Source organism: Suncus etruscus, chromosome 15, assembly GCF_024139225.1.
Source record: "Suncus etruscus isolate mSunEtr1 chromosome 15, mSunEtr1.pri.cur, whole genome shotgun sequence".
Taxonomy (NCBI): domain Eukaryota; kingdom Metazoa; phylum Chordata; class Mammalia; order Eulipotyphla; family Soricidae; genus Suncus; species Suncus etruscus.
Genome location: NC_064862.1, coordinates 82268706 through 82285570, shown reverse-complemented (window position 1 = coordinate 82285570; position 16865 = coordinate 82268706). Strand labels below are relative to the sequence as shown.

Below are 16865 nucleotides of genomic sequence, written 5' to 3'. Positions count from 1 at the left end.
TATAGTAGCTGTCCCAGATCCCCATCAATAAGGTAAAACTGAGCCCAGTAGATCAGCATAGATTGGCAAATATCTATTCTGTCTCCCATTTTCTTTCCTAATCAAAAAGTACTTGGGGCTGGAGCAACAGTAGAGAGGGTATGGCATTTACCTTGTATTTGGCCGACCTGGGTTCAATCCCTGGAATCCTATAAGGGTCTCCCAAACATGCCAGGACTGATCTTTGAGCACAGAGCCAGGAGTAACCCCCTGAGCACTACCAGTTTTGGCCCAAAATTAAAAAAAATAAACCTTAAAAAAAAAATCAAGGGGCCAGTGTGGTGGCGTTAGAGGTAAGGCATCTATCTGCCTTGCATGCGCTAGCCTAGGACAGACCGTGGTTTGATCCCCGGCGTCCCACATGGGTCCCCCCAAGCCAGGTGCGATTTCTGAGCGCATCGCTAGGAGTAACCCCTGAGCATCAATGGGTGTGGCCCCAAAACAAAACAAAATAAATAAATACTATACTACAAGGACAGTCAGGGCTCTTGATCCACTAGGCTATGAGCCCTGTGACCCCAAAGTTGTTTGTTTTCTGTAAGTTTTGAATTCTTTTCTTTTAAAAGGTTTTGGGGGGGCCGGAGAGATAGCATGGAGGTAAGCCGTTTGCCTTTCATGCAGGAGGTCATCGATTCGAATCAAGGCGCCCCATATGGTCCCCCGTGCCTGCCAGGAGCAATTTCTGAGCCTGGAGCCAGGAATAACCCCTGAGCACTGCAAGGTGTGACCCAAAAACCACACACACACACAAAAAAGGTTTTGGGTCTCACTCAGCAGTGCTCAGGAGAACCTATGGGATGCTGGGGATTGAACCCAGGTCAGCTGAGTGAAAGGCAAGCATAATACCTACTGTACTATCTTCCTGGCCCTATCTTCTTTTCTTAATCAGTGTTGCTATTGATTTGAGCCCATTCGCCCATTCACCAGGGACATGTTCCATGGATGGCATTTCCAGGCAAAAACCTACTGGTTGCATTTGTTTCCTTTTTTTTTTTTTTTGGCCATACATGACTGTGCTTAGAAATCAGTTCTGGCTCTGCACTTAGAAATTAATCCTTGGGCCCTGGGAGATAGCACAGCAGCATTTGCCTTGCAAGCAGCCGATCCAGGACCAAAGGTGGTTGGTTTGAATCCCGGTGTCCCATATGGTCCCCCGTGCCTGCCAGGAGCTATTTCTGAGCAGACAGCCAAGAGTAACCCCTGAGCATCGCCGGGTGTGGCCCCCCCCCCCCAAAAAAAAAGAAAGAAATTAATCCTCGCATCAGGCTGGATTGATAGTATAGCAGTAGAGTGTTTGCCTTGAATGCAGCTGACCAAGACAGACCAGGGTTCAATCCCCGGCATTCCATATGGTCCCCCAAGTCTGCTAGAAAAAGATTTCTTTTTGGTTTTGTTTTGTTTTTGGGTCATATCCAGCGGCACTCAGGGGTTACTCTTGAACCTGTGCTCAGAAGTCACTCCTGATAGGCTCGGAGGACCATATGAGATGCTGGGAATCGAACCGGCGTCTGTCCTGAGTTGGTTGTGTGCAAGGCAAATGCCTTACAGCTGTGCCATTGTTCTGGCCCCCCAGAGAAGATTTCTGAGTGCAGAGCCAGGAGTAAACACTGAATGCTGTTGGGTGTGGGCCAAAAACCAAAAGCCAAAAGCCAAAAAGAAAAAAAAAAGAAATTATTTCTGGCAGGCTCAGGGACCATATGTGTGATTATGTGATGCTGGGATCATCCCAATGCAAGGCAAATACTCTACTCGCTGTACTTGTCACTCTGGCCCCCTGGTAAGATGAGGAAAATGTTAGAGTTCTGAAGAATCTGGAGTTGTGAGAATGTCTCAACTTCATTAATTAAATAAGTGAACAGGCAAGGAAGTATAAACTTGTCTCTCCTTAGAAACTAAAGCACCATTTTCATTTTCCAAAAAAATGTTTACTAGGACCGAAGTGATAGCACAGTAGAGAGGGCGTTTGCTTTGAATGCAACCAACCTGGGTTCAATCCCTGGCATCCCATCTGGTCCCCCAAGCCCGCCAGGGGTAATTTATTTATTTAATTTTATTTTTTGTTTTTTTGGGCCATACCTGGCAGCACTCAGGAGTACTTCTGGCTCTGCGCTCAGAAATAGCTCCTGGCAGTCTCAGGGACCATATGGGATGCCAAGAATTGAACCCAGGTCTGCCCTGGGTTTGGCCAGGTGCAAGGCAAATACCCTACCGCTATGCCACTGTTCTGGCCCCCACCCCCAGGAGTAATTTCTGAGCTCAGAGCCAGGAGTAAGCCCTGAACACCACTGTGTGTGGCCCAAAAGCAAAAACAAAACGTTATTATTATTAATTTTTTTTTTTTTTTTGCTTTTTGGGCCACACACGGTGACAGGTGACACTCAGGGGTTACTGGCTATGCACTCAGAAATCACTCCTGGCTTGGGGGACCATATGGGACGCTGGGGATCGAACCAAAGTCCATCCTGGTGAAAGGCAAACACCCTACAACTATGCTATCACTCCGGTCCCTGTTATTATTAATTTTTATGGGGCATACCTAGTGTTACTCAGGGGTTAGTCTTGGATAACAGGAATCGCTCACGACTGGCAGGCACAGGAAACTACATGGGATGCTGGTGATTTAATCCGGGTTAGTCACATGCAAGGTAAATGTCCACTCTGCTGTTCAATCACTCCAGCCCCCCCAAAGCACCATTTTCTTCTTTTCTTTTTTTTGGTTTTTGGGGCACACCCGGCGATGCTCAGGGGTTACTCCTGGCTGTCTGCTCAGAAATAGCTCCTGGCAGGCATGGGGGACCATATGGGACACTGGGATTTAAACCAACCACCTTTGGTCCTGGATCGGCTGCTTGCAAGGCAAACGCTGCTGTGCTATCTCTCCGGGCCCCCGAAGCACCATTTTCAAGCAAATATAAAACATGCCCATGGGGTATGGTTACAGCTCAGTGTAGAGCCTCTAAACACATGTGTGAAGGCCAAGCAGGATCCCAAATACAGCTGAGAGAAAACAGGATATCTGCCAGTGAAAATATATAACAAAAGCTGGACTGAACAGGGCTGCATAGGCTCAAACCCAGACACCCCATATGGTTCCCTCAGACCATCAGGTGTGATTCCTGAGGGAAGAACTAGAAGTAACCCTCTTTTGGGGTGGTGCCTAAAACTAAAAAGAAATAAGGGCCCGGAGAGATAGCACAGCGGTGTTTGCCTTGCAAGCAGCCGATCCAGGACCTAAGGTGGTTGGTTTGAATCCCGGTGTCCCATATGGTCCCCTGTGCCTGCCAGGAGCTTTTTCTGAGCCAGGAGTAACCCTGAGCAACGCCGGGTGTGGCCCAAAAACCAAAAAAAAAAAAAAAAAAAAAAAGAAATAAAATAACTTTTCTCAGCTGAGGCAGAACTGATGCTTCCTGGCATAAATGCTGGGATGCTGGGGCATCCAGCATCTGATCTGTGCTCAGCAACATCAGCATCCACATTTCCAGGAGCTCATCCTGGATCCTGGCATCCCAGAGAGTCTGAGACCTGCTAGTAGTGGCTTAACAACACCGAGCCAGGAATGAGGCCAGAGCACCACCAATTATGGTCCCACAAACCAAACACAACGCAACACAACAAACACAAACAAACAAAACAAACAAACACAAGGACATGGACCAGAGTGACAGTATAACAGTAGGGTGTTTGTCTTGCACACTGCCAACAGGGACAAACTTAGGTTCGATTCCCAGCATCCCATATGGTTCCCCGAGTCTGCCAGGAATGATTTCTGAACTCAGAGCCAGGAGTAACCCCTGAGTACTGCTGAGTGTGCCCCCTCCCCCCCAAAAAAGACAAAAAGTGTCCTTAAACAGCAGAATCCAGCGCCCCTGCTTGGAGTTACAACCTGGCCCACTATTCCTTCCTGAAATATCTCTGGGCCCCACTACCCCATAGGGTTGCATTCCTGCTCCATCCCCTTGTCTCTCTTTGAGCCCACACTTGCCTCCTACCTGGGAACAGGATGTCAGGCGGTGTGTCCCCATCTTCTCCAGACTGGATTATTCCCTAAGAGCAGCAGCAAGGCCCTTTGCAGGAAGTCCTAGAGGAAAGTCACAATGAACAGCAGAGATGAGCACAACCACTTGCCCTGACTGAAAGTGCCTGCACTTGGGCTGGAAACATCCAGATGGGCTGCATCCTCTCTGTATCCCCCCTAGTGCACCAGCTCAGACCCACATGGGAAGATGCGGCCAGAGGCTCCTTCCTCTCCTGGGGATGCAGAAGCAGGCTAGGAATGCAGGATATGAGAGGGCTGGAGTTCTGGCCTTGCTCTACACGGAGGAAAATGCAGCCCTGAGCCCTGCATCCTCCGGGGGCCCCACATAGGCCCTGGGAGACCAGGACAAGGGCTGACTCTGTAGCTGGAGCCCTGCACACCAGCACCAACACCTGTACTCTCGGCTTGGAAGTGGCTCTGCTGCAGGGACTCAGAAGGGACAAACTGTCTGCTGCCCCTCCTGCCTGGCTGGCTGGTGGGGATATGGGCTTGGGCTTGCCCTCCAGGGGAACAAGATCCAAGTGAATACTGGTAACTCTCCTGCAGGCCTGGGATTCCCCTGGATTTTGCTTGATCCTAACCCTAATCAGGGCAAATAATCTTATAACAAACATCCAGCACACCCTCATTTGTATAGAAAAATTAGTGAGATTCACACAAACAGTATGTTGTACAGCAAAATTTTCCCAATACCCATAGAGTTATTAAGGGTCATACTGTACCTATGTCTGGTAGTTGGAACCTTTAGACTAAAGTTCTTTTTTTTTGGTTTTTGGGCCACACCCGGTAATGCTCAGGGGTTACTCCTGGCTTGGGGAACCATGTGGGATGCTGGGGGATCGAACCGCAGTCCGTTCTAGGATCGTGCTGGCAAGGCAGACACCTTACCTTTAGCGCCACCACGCCAGCCCCCAAGACTAAAGTTCCTTTATCTCCCTCCTCCACAACCTTTGACTCAACTATAAAATCTAACTTTTAACCTTAAACATATTTGTAAGGGGGACAATAATAGGGCGGGGAAGGTGTTTGCTCTGCAGACCACCAGCCCATGTTCTGTACTCAGCCCCAACATATATTCCCCTGAACTCTGCTAGGTGTGGTCCAATTATCCCCTTTCCCAAAATAAGTACTCAAAGTACTCACCCCAAAATCCTGAGGTCAATGGTCACAAAGAGACTGGGAGTGGCAGGTGCTCTGTAACTAGCGAAGAGATAGTCTTTTTTCTGCAAAAATAAATAAATAAATGAATGAATAAATAAATAAATAAGCCCAAAATCAAGACCACAGTAGTAGTAGAGAGCTTAGGGGACATGCCTTGCATGAGCTTCACCTGAATCAGATCCCCACCACCCTATCTGGTCGTGTGAGCTGCTGGGAGTGTTCTCTGAGTGCAGAACTAGATAGACATCAACCCTGAGCACCACTCGTTGTGGCTCCAAAACAAAACAAACGAACAAACAAAAAAAGCAAAAAACGTCCAATGTTTCCTGGGCAGGAGCAAAAAGTACTGAGAGAAGACAGTGCTGGGTTTACGCTTTGGGAACCAATCTCTGCCACCCCAAAATCCTCCGAGCATAGTCAAGAGTGTTTCCTGAATGCAGTCATGGCCCTGAGTATCACCGAGTATGGACCCCCCCCAAAAAAGGGGAAAATCCCAGTGTTTCCTGAAACCTCACCCAGCTGCCTGGACCACTCACAGCAGCCCATGAAAATGAAGAACGTCAATAGGCCTTTTCCCATTTGGGGGGCTGCATCCGTGCCCCTCCCTGTCCATCTGGAGCTTCTCCAGCAGCGCCAGGACCTGCAGTGGGTGATCGGGATAGTCCCAGCGCCCATGCAGGGCCCCACGCTCAGGGTACCCCAGATCTAGGGTCCCCGCAGCTCCATCACGGAGCTGGAGGCCACCAAGGCCAGGGGCCCCAGGGTCGTGCACTGACATCATGCTGACACCCCAGTGCCTCCGCCCCAAACCCGGGGCGCCCGCCACTCACCACGCGGACCCCGGGAGGTGCGGGGCGCCGAGATCGATTGGCCTTCGCGGTCCCCCTTCCCCCCAGGCGCCACGATCTATCTGTCCTTTATCCATAAGCCCAATGGCGGCTGGAACCCCGAGAGCGTCGGGCACGAAAAATGTCCCCAAGCCGCCCCCGTCTGATGACGTCACTCTACCTCCGCCCCCAGCCTTAAAGGGACAAGCTCCAAGGGGAAAAGGCAGGTCTTCTCTGACAACCTTTAAAGTCAATTTTTTGCCAGAGGTATGACCCAAAAACCAAACGAAAAAAGAAGTTCCATCTGAGCATTTTTGTATTTTGTAGGGTGCTGAGGATAAACGTTGGGACCTCTCCCAACCGATGTGTATTATCTGTTAATGAGTCACAATTATCTCCCTGGATTTTTCATTAAGTGAAACTGAGGGCAGGTAATGTTGGTCATACATGTGCCACACGGGCATGACATATAGGCTGGTCCCAATATTTAAAAATTTTGTCTTTCAAGGATTTGGGTGCTACCTTGCCACACCCACAGCTCTACAACTGAAGGCAAATCATGTGCTTTTGTTTGGTCCTTCGTTTAATTTTTAGTGCCCAAACCAAGCCCAGTCTCCAGTGTGTGTGTGTGTGTGTGTGTGTGTGTGTGTGTGTGTGTGTGTGTGTGTAATTTTTAGTACCCAATGTGTGTGTATAATTTTTAGTGCCCAAACCAAACCCAGAGTCTCCAGTGTGTGTGTGTGTGTGTGTGTGTGTGTGTGTGTGTGTGTGTGTGTGTGTGTGCAGCCAAACTAGTTTGATCTGTGGCATAACATATAGTTCCCCAAGCTAGCCAGCAGTGGGCCCTGAGCAAAGAGCAGGAAGTCTAGAGGACTGCTGGGTGTGGGAAAAAAAAAAAAAAAAAAAAAAAAACCCAAAAAACCTCTCAAAATTTTTTAAATTAAATTTAAAAATTAATTTATTTTGCCACGACAAGAACTTTTATTTCTTTTTAATGACATTGAATACAACTGATACAAGTAAAAGGAAAACAAGATAACGAGGAGGCACCAAACTTCAGTTTCATAACTGATCTTGACAACTCAAGTACCTTAGGGCTTGCACTAGATGGGAAAGTACAGGCTACTTCAGGCTCTTTACTTACAAGTATGTTAACAGCACATTTTCATTCTGCTTGGTCAGACTCCGGTAGTAAGAATATCATAAACAAAGGAAGCGAGGGTGCCGGTTACAAGATCACAAGTCTTACTCAAATCAAATGATATGGCTGGGATTCCACAAGCTACATTAGTCTTGAGGCCAAACCCAGAGAAGACAGTTTTTTGTTTGTTTTGTTTTGGGGCCACACTTGGTGTTGCTCAGGGGTTACTCCTGGTTCTGCGCTCAGAAATTGCTCCTGGCTGGGGATGGAACCCAGATCCATCCTGGATTGGCTCTGTGCAAGGCAAACACCCTACCACTATGCTATAGCTCTGGCCCCAATAATGAGTATTCTTTAGCATAATTTTTCTTATTAAAGAAATGGATGGGGCTGGAGCAGTGGTGCAGCAGTAGGCCATTTGCCTTGTGCTTGACTGACCTAGGACAGACTGCAGTTTGATCTCCCGGCATTCCATATGGATCCTCCCAAGACAGGAACAATTTCAGAGTGCAGAGCCAGGAGTAATCGCTTAATCAAGCTGGGTAAATGAAACCAACCAAACATGCAGTCACTTGTATATAATCTTTCCTCGTTTAGTCAGTTCACTGGGTTAAATCTTGACTCTGCACTGGGCAGAAATCAGACAGATGTTCCTTGGGGGGGGGGTGTCTGTGGGATGCTGGGGTTGAAACTACCACTCGAATATACAAGGAATGTATAATTGAGTTTTCACAATTTTCTGTACCGAAAACTATCAGGTCCACACACAGGAGTGCAGTGATTTTAAATTCTCATCACTAATCACAGCTCAGGAATTTGGAATCCAACCACTTACTTTTTTTTTTTTTTGGGTCACACCTAGCAGCTCTCTGGGTTTACCCGTCTCTGTGTTCAGAAATTGCCCCTGGCAGGCTTGGGGACCAGATGGGATGCCAGGATTTGAACCACTGTCAGTCCTAGATGGGGGGCATGCAAGACATATTTCTCCAGACCCATCCACTTACTTTTTGAGGGGGAGGGTTTGGGGCTACTCCAAGTAGTGCTCCTGCCTGGCTTAAGAGAGCCTAGGGGTGCTGTGATCTATCTGGGTGGCCTGCTTGCAAGGCCAGCAACCTCCGGGCAGACCAGGCCTGCCTGACTTTCCTGCAAAGCACAAGTCTGGGATCTCCCTGGTGCTCCCAGGAGTCAGAGCAAAAAGGGCAGATTCTCCACTCAGGCTGCTGCTTCTTCCTCCCCCCAGATCACATGAGCCCTCCTAGGGCCCCTGTGGCATCATTTGGTTGGTTCTTTTGGGTCATTTCTAAAATTTCCTGCAATAGTTAATTCAAACCGGTTTTCTCCTTCAATCTCCAGCTTCTCCATCCACCCAACCCTAGGGCTGCCCTATCCCATGGCCCTACTCACCTCTTCCTCAGTCTCTTCCATCCATGGACTCGATCCTGGTTCATCAGCAGGAACAAACGCAACAAGATCCAACAGTCCAGCACTCGGTCTGTCCTCTCTGGGGGCCGCCACCCCCAAACCTCCGCAGGCACTCAGAGCATTCCCTATACAGCTAGAGAGAAAACTGTCCCTCCAGACCCCCCTAACTCAGTAGGGGAGCCCTACAACTCATAGTAAGGTGCTTCAAGCTCTGGAGCTCAGACAACAGAGGAAAACAAACCAACCAACCCTGCTTCATGACTTCATGCTACTGCTGGCCGGAATCTTAAAGGGCCAGGCTCCAGCTACTGACGAGGCTCTTTTGGAGCTAGAAGGTGAATTTTTCACATCTGGACTTTGATCAGATGATCCAAACTGCTGGGGAGCTACCCATATCATCGAGAAATGGGGAGATGGCGCGCTAAGGCGATAACTAGTAGGGCCTGAATTATAGCACAGCAGGGAGGGCCTTTGCCTTGCATAAGGTTGTCCTGGGTTCTATCCCTAACATCCCATATGGTCCTCTGAGGATGTGATGTGTGATTTCTGAGTGCAGAGTCAGTAATAATTCCTGAGTTGCTCTGAGTGTGGCCCATAAACAAAAACAAAAAGAAAAGGATTAGAAAAAAAATTTTTTTGGAATCACACCCAGCGGCACTCAGGGGTTACTCCTGGCTCTGTACTCAGAAATCACCCCTGGCAGGCTTGGGAGACCATATGGCATGCCGGGATTTGAACTGCCATCTGTCCTGTGTTGGATGCGTGGAAGGCAAGCACCTTACTGCTGTGCTCTGGTCCCAATTAGAAAAATTTTTAATCAATATTGCAAACTCCACCCCTTCCCTAGACTACTACCCTGAACCTACCTACCCACCAAACAAGAACCAAGCACTCAGAAACCACTAGACTCATGATACGATGTGCTTGGTGTTTTGCTTTCATGCATTTGTGTATTTGTGTTTTAAGGGCCACATAGAGTAGTGCCTACTAAGGTTTCTCTCTAAGACAAATATTTGACCACATCTGGCAACACTCAGGAGTTACTCTTGACTGCACTCACAATCACTCCTGGTGGTGCTTGGGGGACCAGATGGGATGCTGAGGGTCAAGCATATAAACGGATGCTGATAGACAGATCGAAGGTCAAATGAAGCCCTTCCCACACTACATTTATGGATAAAGTTTCTCTCCAAGTGTTCTTTTATTAGCAGAAAAATCTCAGAAGTAAACACAGTTCCTTGCCACATTCCCTACGTATGTAAGGGTGCTCTCCATTTTCAATTTTCTTTTTGGGCCATACCCGATGATGCTCAGGGGTTACTCCTGCCTATGCGCTCAGAAATTGCTGCTGGCTTGGGGGACCATATGGGAGGCCGGGGGATCGAACCGTGGTCCGTCCTAGGTTAGTACATACAAAGCAAATGCCCTACCACTTGTGCCACCACTCTGGCCCAACTTTTAATTTTTTTAATTTTTTTTTTGGAGCCACACTCTGTGGTACTCAAAAGTTACTCCTGGCATTGCAGACAGGAATCTCTATTGGAAAACTTTGAGGACCCTACATTGCCACATATTGAACCCTGGCTTGTGGTGTGCAAGAAAAATGCCCTCCCTGATGTACTCAGTAATTCCTGATATAATTTTCATATTAAAAATTCTGAAGAGAATGGAAAAGCTTTCCCATAATCCTAACCTACCTAGATTTCTCTTCAGAATGAATTTTCCTGTGTTTCATAAATGCTAAGGGGGAAGTGAAGGCCTTCTCACACTCCTGACATACATAAGGTTTCTCTCCTGTATGAACACGAAAGTGCCGATGAAGTGTCCAGATTAGAAGGAAGGACTTCCCACACTGTGGACATGCATGAGGTTTCTCGCCTGTATGAATTTTCTTGTGTGTAGAAAGGTTCGAGGATTGAGTGAAAATCTTTCCACACTCTTGACATGTATAGGCCTTTTGTCCTGCATGAATTTTCTTGTGAGTAGAAAGAAATGAGGATCGACTAAAGGCCTGCCCGCACTCCTCACATGTATAAGGTTTGATTCCCGTATGAATCTTCATGTGCGCAGAAAGGTCTGAGTTGTAAATGAAGGCCTTCCCACATTCCTGACATGTATGAGGCCTGTAGCCTGTATGAATTTTCTTGTGTGCGGCAAGGCCTGAAGATCGAGTGAAGGTCTTCCAACACTCCTGGCATGTATAAGGTTTCTCTCCTGTATGAGTTGTCCTGTGCGCAACAAGGCCTGAGGATCGAGTAAAGGCCTTTCCACACTCCTGGCATATATAAGGTTTCTCTCCTGTATGAATTTTCTTGTGCAGAATAAGTTCGAAGTGGTAAGTGAAAGCCTTCCCACAGTCTTGACATGTATGAGGCCTGTCTCCTGTATGACTTTTCTTGTGCTTACATAGGCTTGAGGATCTGGTGAAGGCCTTTCCACACTCCTGGCATGTATAAGGTTTTTCTCCTGTATGGATTTTCTTATGAGCAGAAAGGGATTTAAATCCAACAAAGGCCTTCCCACACTCCTGACACGTATAAGGCCTGTAGCCTGTATGAGTTTTCTTATGTGCAGCAAGGCCTGAAGATCGAGCGAAGGCCTTCCCACACTCTGGACATTTATAAGGCTTGTCTCCTGTATGTGATTTATTGTGTGAAGAAAGTACTGAGGATCGAGAGAAGACCTTCCCACACTCCTGATAAGGTTTCTCTCCTGTATGAATTTTCTTGTGTTCAGAAAGGTTTGAGGATCGAGAAAAGGCCTTCCCACACTCTGGACATTTATGACCTTTCTTTGGTGTCTGGACTTCCTTAGGGTCACTCTGGCATGACAGATGACTCCAAGCATGTCTACCTTGATGACAGCCAGAGGGATCCTGTACAATGGGGGTGTCCACGGGCACATAGCAGTGTTGAGCACCTGGAAAGTAACCCCAACATTGCTTACATTCAGGCGGCTCAATTCCTTGGGGAATGTGCTTCTCAGGTTGTCCAGAACAGATGCCCACCGAATCCTGGCTCCCATCTGGATACAGGCAGGATGGTTCCCTCCAGAGTGTCTCCCAAAGCACAGGATCTCCCCCATTCAGCCGGGGCTGGATGCTTCCCTGTGGAAAGGCAGAGGGTTAGTCAAATTACTCCTTGTTCCAAAGAAAACACTGTATTCCCTTGGTGTGAAAATACCATGAATTTCTTTGGGTTGTAAACTTCTTGAATTCAGTTTAGCCCTCAGGTAAGACTAACGGCAACTTCTTCCACACTGGGCACTGGATCCTCCCCGGAGTGCAGAGATCACAGATGGGGTGATCGGGCTGGAACCCAGGGCTCCACATTCTCAGTGCTCTTGTGGTGCTAAGCTGTCCCTCTACCAGAATAATATTGATTTGAAACTTGCAAGTCTTACCATCTCACTCCTGTTTGGAGATCCTGTTCCAAAAGTAAATTGCTGAAATGCCAAATCCTGAACTGGTGGACTGCCTTCTAAAATCAAATCAAATATGCAATGTAAGAATTAGGTGAAGGAAACTGGTTGAATGCAGCAACATATATCAAGTGAATACATGTTTTTTAGGGGCTGGAGAGATAGCACAGTGGAAGGGCGTTTGCCTTGCATGCGCCCAATCCAGGACGAACTCTGGTTCGATTCCTGGCATCCCATATAGTCCCTCAAGCTTGCTGGGATGATTTCTGAGCACAGAGCCAGGAGTAACCCCTGAGCACTGCCAGGTATGAACCAAAAACAAACAAACAAAAAACCCTCCCCAAAAGACCCCATGTTCTTACATACTAAATCAGTTTAAAGAAAAGGGAAGATAGGTTGGGAAGATCCCTTTGTGGAGGTTGGAAAAAATCCACAGTAGGTTTGAGATGGGCTTGCTTGGAAATTGTTTATATGTACAGACAAAAACTATGTTTGAGTGGGCCAATAAAATAACTCAGCAGGGAGGGTGTTTGCTTTTCATGTGGCTGACCCAAGTTCAATTATCAGCATCCCATATAATCCTCTAAGCACTGCCAGGAGTGATTCCTGAGTGCAGATTCAGGACTAACCCTTGATTATTAGTGAACTGGTCCCCAAACATTAGCAAAACAATTCTTAATATTTGGAGCTGAAGCACTAACACAGTGGTAGAGTGTTTCCTTATACCCCTTTTGATCCCCAGCATCTCACTAAATCCCCAAAGTCAGAAATAAGATAGCACAATGGTAAGGCGTTTGCTTTGCACATGGCCAACACAGGACGGATCCTGGTTTGTATCTCGGCATCCCATATAGTCCATTGAGCTTGCCAGGAGTGACTTCTGAGCGTAGAGCCAGAAGTAACCCCTGAGCGCTGCCAGGTATGACCCAAAAACCAAAATAAATAAATAAATAAATAAATAAATAAATAAATAAGGCCTGAGCACTGCCCAGTGTGGACTAAAATCAAACAAAAAACCCGCAAAAGATGGAGCTGTAGAAATAACGCAGCAGTAGGACATTTGCCTTGCATGCGGCTAACCCAGGATGAACCTGGTTGGATCACTGGAGTTCCATCTGATTCCCCCAAGCCAGGCGAGATTTCTGAGCACATAGCCAGGAGTAACCCCTGAGCATCACTGGGTGTGGCCCCCCCCCCCCAAAAAAAAAAAACACGCAAAAATAGTGGCAGAATGAGCAGGAGTGATTAATTAGGGCGTTTGCCTTGTACATGGCTGACCTGGGTCGATCCCTGGCATCACATATGGTCCCCCGAGCCTGCTAGGAGTGATTTCTTTTTTTCTTTTTTTCTTTTTTAAATTTTTGGGTCACGCCCAGCAGCGGAGTTACTCCTGGCTCTGTCCTCAGAAGTCGCTCCTGGCAGGCTCAAGGGACCATATGGGATGCTGGGATTTGAAGCGGCGTCCATTCTGCGTTGGCTGCATGCAAGGCAACAGCCTATCGATGTGCTATTTCTCTGACCTCTGGGAGCGATTTCTGAGTGCACAGCCAGGAGTAATCCCTGAGCACTGAAGGGTGTGGCCCAGAAAAACAAACAAACAAACAAACCCTCCACAAATGGAGGTCCATGATACAACACGTGGATTTAGGAACATGCTTTACATGCGAGCCTTACTTATTCCCCCCCTTTATTGGGAGGTACTGATGCCATGTGGCCTTTAATAAATTGTGAACTAAACTTAAGTCACACTTGCTCACATTCAAGTTGAAATCACTGGGAGTTGGGAAAATAGTACAGCGGGGAAAAATAACCTTGGTCAAGGCTGACATTTGTTTGATCACTAGCACAAGAAGTGACCCTCGACCAATGCCAGGAGTGACTCATTGGCTGGTGTAAGCTCTGAGCACTCCCAGGTGTGGCCAAGAGCCTCTATCTCAACTTAAAAAAAAAAAAGACTTAAATTGGGGGGAGTTTTTGAATGGCCCTGTGAAGTGGGTGGGGCTGACTATTGGATCTGCTCAAGCATGACAATGACACCTGGTAATTTTAGGGGACCAATGTGGAGCCAGACCCAACCTGCTTGGATCCAGCCAGGCAAAGACCCAACATACTACAGTATAATATCTCAGGACTGTGAAATGACATGTCAAACTTTAAGTTGGACTCATCAAAGAAATGAAGTTAGGGGCTGGGGGTTAGAACAATTGAGAGAAGTTTTTTTTTTTTCTTTTGGTTTTTGGGTCACACCTGGCAGTGCTCAGGGGTTACTCCTGGCTCTATGCTCAGAAATTGCTCCTGGCAGGCTCAGGGGACCATATGGGGTGCCAGGATTCGAACCAATGACCTTCTGCATGAAAGGCAAATGCCTTACCTCCATGCTATCTCTCCGGCCAATTGAGAGAAGTTTGTCTTGGGAGCTGCAGAATCATGTCCCTGTGGAACCCAGATCCCAGGTCAGATCCCAGGATCCCTCCCTCAGGTGTAGCACAACATGGGTACCCTAGGGCGGCTCTCACCTATGGCCTGCAGGTGTTGAATGATCTCCAGCATCACATCTCTGTAGAGCTTCCTCTGTGAGGCATCAAGGTATGGCCACTCTTCTGGGGAGAAGCTCACAGCCACGTCGGAAAAGGTCACTGTGTCCTGAGCCAGACACACAGGAGGGGGTCAGGGCTCAGCCCACATGGGGAAGAGGACAGGATGCCCCAAAGAACCTAGAGGGGCACAGGTATTGCCCCCAATCCTATTGGGAGGAATCAGCTACAATGTCCTTCTTTCCATGGGCACCCCTAGGACACAGGCACACAAACATCCCTATGCCAATGTCTTGAACCACTAGGACCATTGAGTACTACTGGGAGTAACTCCTGAGCATAGAGACAAAAGGAGCTGAAAAAGCAAGTCTGGGTGTGCCCAAAATTCTAAGCATATACTAGCCCCAAACTGCCCCTAATGCCCATCTCTGCCCTTGGTACTAGGGAAAATTAAAAAAAAAAAAAAAGAGAGAGAGAGAGAAAATTCAAGGTCCAGTGAGTGACTCAAACCTTTTTTTTTTGGTTTTTGGTTTTTGGGCCACACCCAGCGGTGCTCAGGGGTTACTCCTGGCTGTCTGCTCAGAAATAGCTCCTGGCAGGCATTGGGGACCATATGGGACACCGGGATTCGAACCAACCACCTTTAGTCCTGGATTGGCTGCTTGCAAGGCAAACGGTGCTGTGCTATCTCTCCGGGCCCTCAAAGCTTATTTCTTCTAGAAAGATCCTTTGCTCACTTTCCCCTCTCAGTGCCATAAAGCCATGAGACTCAGACTAAGAGGCTTTTAAAGTCCAACTGGCTTATTGAGGAGAAAGTGGCTGCAGGGAGGAAGCAAGATTCTGCAGAGTGAAGGACAAAAGAGCTGAACTGCATGTCCTGAGCAACAGAGGCAGGAAGAGTGCCAGGGAGGGCAAGACAAGGCCAACACAGGGTCAATCCCAGAAAAGTCTAGAGTCCCATGATGTGTCCTGAACCCAGAGCCAAGAAGAAGCCCTGAGCATTAACAATGTAGCACAAAAGTCATAAAATTAAAAAAAAAATCTGAAATAACACAGATTATCACACAAGAAACCAAAACTAAAACCAAATCAAATCCTACACGGAAATGTAGGGAAAACCTAGCAGCGTTCTTCCCATTAAAGCAGAAAATTCTTCACCCCAAGCCCAGAGTTAGAGACCCCGGGGGGAGTGTGCCAGACATCCATGGAGGGCACTGAGTAAGGACAGGAATTAGGAAGGATTCAATGCTATGGGAATAGGCGTGGCATCTGGGAGCATCAGCAAAATACAAAAGAACTTTGTGCTAAAAAGACAGGACAAAGGGGAGAAATCTTGCCTTGCATTTGGTTGCTCCCAGATTGAATTCCCAATAACCCCATATGGTCCATAAGCACAGCAGGAAAACCACCTGAGTGCAGAGCTAGATGTAACCCCTTTTAGTGTGGTGCCAAAAATTAAAAATTAATCAAAAAGCTTTTCCCCAGGTGAGGCAGGAATGATGGATGCATCATGGCAGAAATCCTGGAATCAAGGCCTTGTTCCTCACCAACATTGGGGCCCTTATTGCCTGGAATGTAACCTGGATCCCAGCACCCCAAAAGGTCTGAGACCTGCCAGGGTTGTTCCAAGAGCATCGAGTCAGGAGAAAGAACCAAGCATCACCAGGCGTGGGCCCAAACCAAACACAGCACAGTAAACAAAGACAAACATGGCCTCAAACAGAAAAGTGCCCCTTCTAGGAACCACACCCCTGTGTATATTCCTGTCCCCCCACCCTGTCCCTCTTTGAGCCCACACTTGCCCCTACCTGGGGACAGGACATCAGACGGTGCAGCCCCATCATCTCTCCCGTGGATTATTCCTGAAGAGCAACAGCAAGACCCTTTATAGGAAGCCCTGGAAGAAAATCATAGCCGTGTGCTCAAGAGATGAGCATGATCCCCTGCCCTAATGGGCACTAGCTCAGACCCACACAAGGAGATATGGCCAGAGACTCCTTCCTGTCCCAGGGACACAGAAGCGGGTTGGGATCCTGGCTGTGAGACGAACAAAAGTGTTGGCCTTGCTCTACAGGAAAGAAACTGCAAACCTGAACACTGCATCCTCTCTGAACTCCACACAGCCCCTGAGAGCCCAGGACAATCCTCCAAACTCTGGGGCAGAAGCCCTGCACACCTGTGCCTCCAAGGCTGGCAGCAGCACTGCACCAACATTAAGCCAGGAAATGGCTCCACTTCAGGGACTCAGGGGGAACAAACCCTCCGATGCCCTCCTGGTAGGCTGG

General features: G+C 47.9%; 2 protein-coding genes across 2 annotated transcripts in view; both read right to left on the bottom strand.

The window, feature by feature from the left end:
* LOC126030022 (zinc finger protein 91-like) overlaps positions 1–4115 on the bottom strand; it is a 28690-nt gene extending 24575 nt beyond the window's left edge. The window contains 1 exon segment of the mRNA XM_049788231.1: positions 4029–4115. Within this exon segment, the coding sequence (XP_049644188.1) occupies positions 4029–4061 (33 nt within the window). The 5' untranslated portion in view covers positions 4062–4115.
* A 234-nt stretch (positions 4116–4349) lies between these two features.
* Positions 4350–16439, bottom strand: LOC126030021 (zinc finger protein 722-like). The gene is made up of 8 exons (XM_049788230.1): positions 16389–16439; positions 14563–14689; positions 12029–12105; positions 11033–11732; positions 6245–6257; positions 6067–6151; positions 5773–5969; positions 4350–4407 (listed from the first exon to the last, which is right to left on the bottom strand). Exons 1-8 carry the CDS (start codon positions 16422–16424, stop codon positions 4350–4352), a joined length of 1293 nt encoding a protein of 430 aa, XP_049644187.1. The 5' UTR covers positions 16425–16439.
* Between the last annotated feature and the right edge of the window lie 426 nt (positions 16440–16865).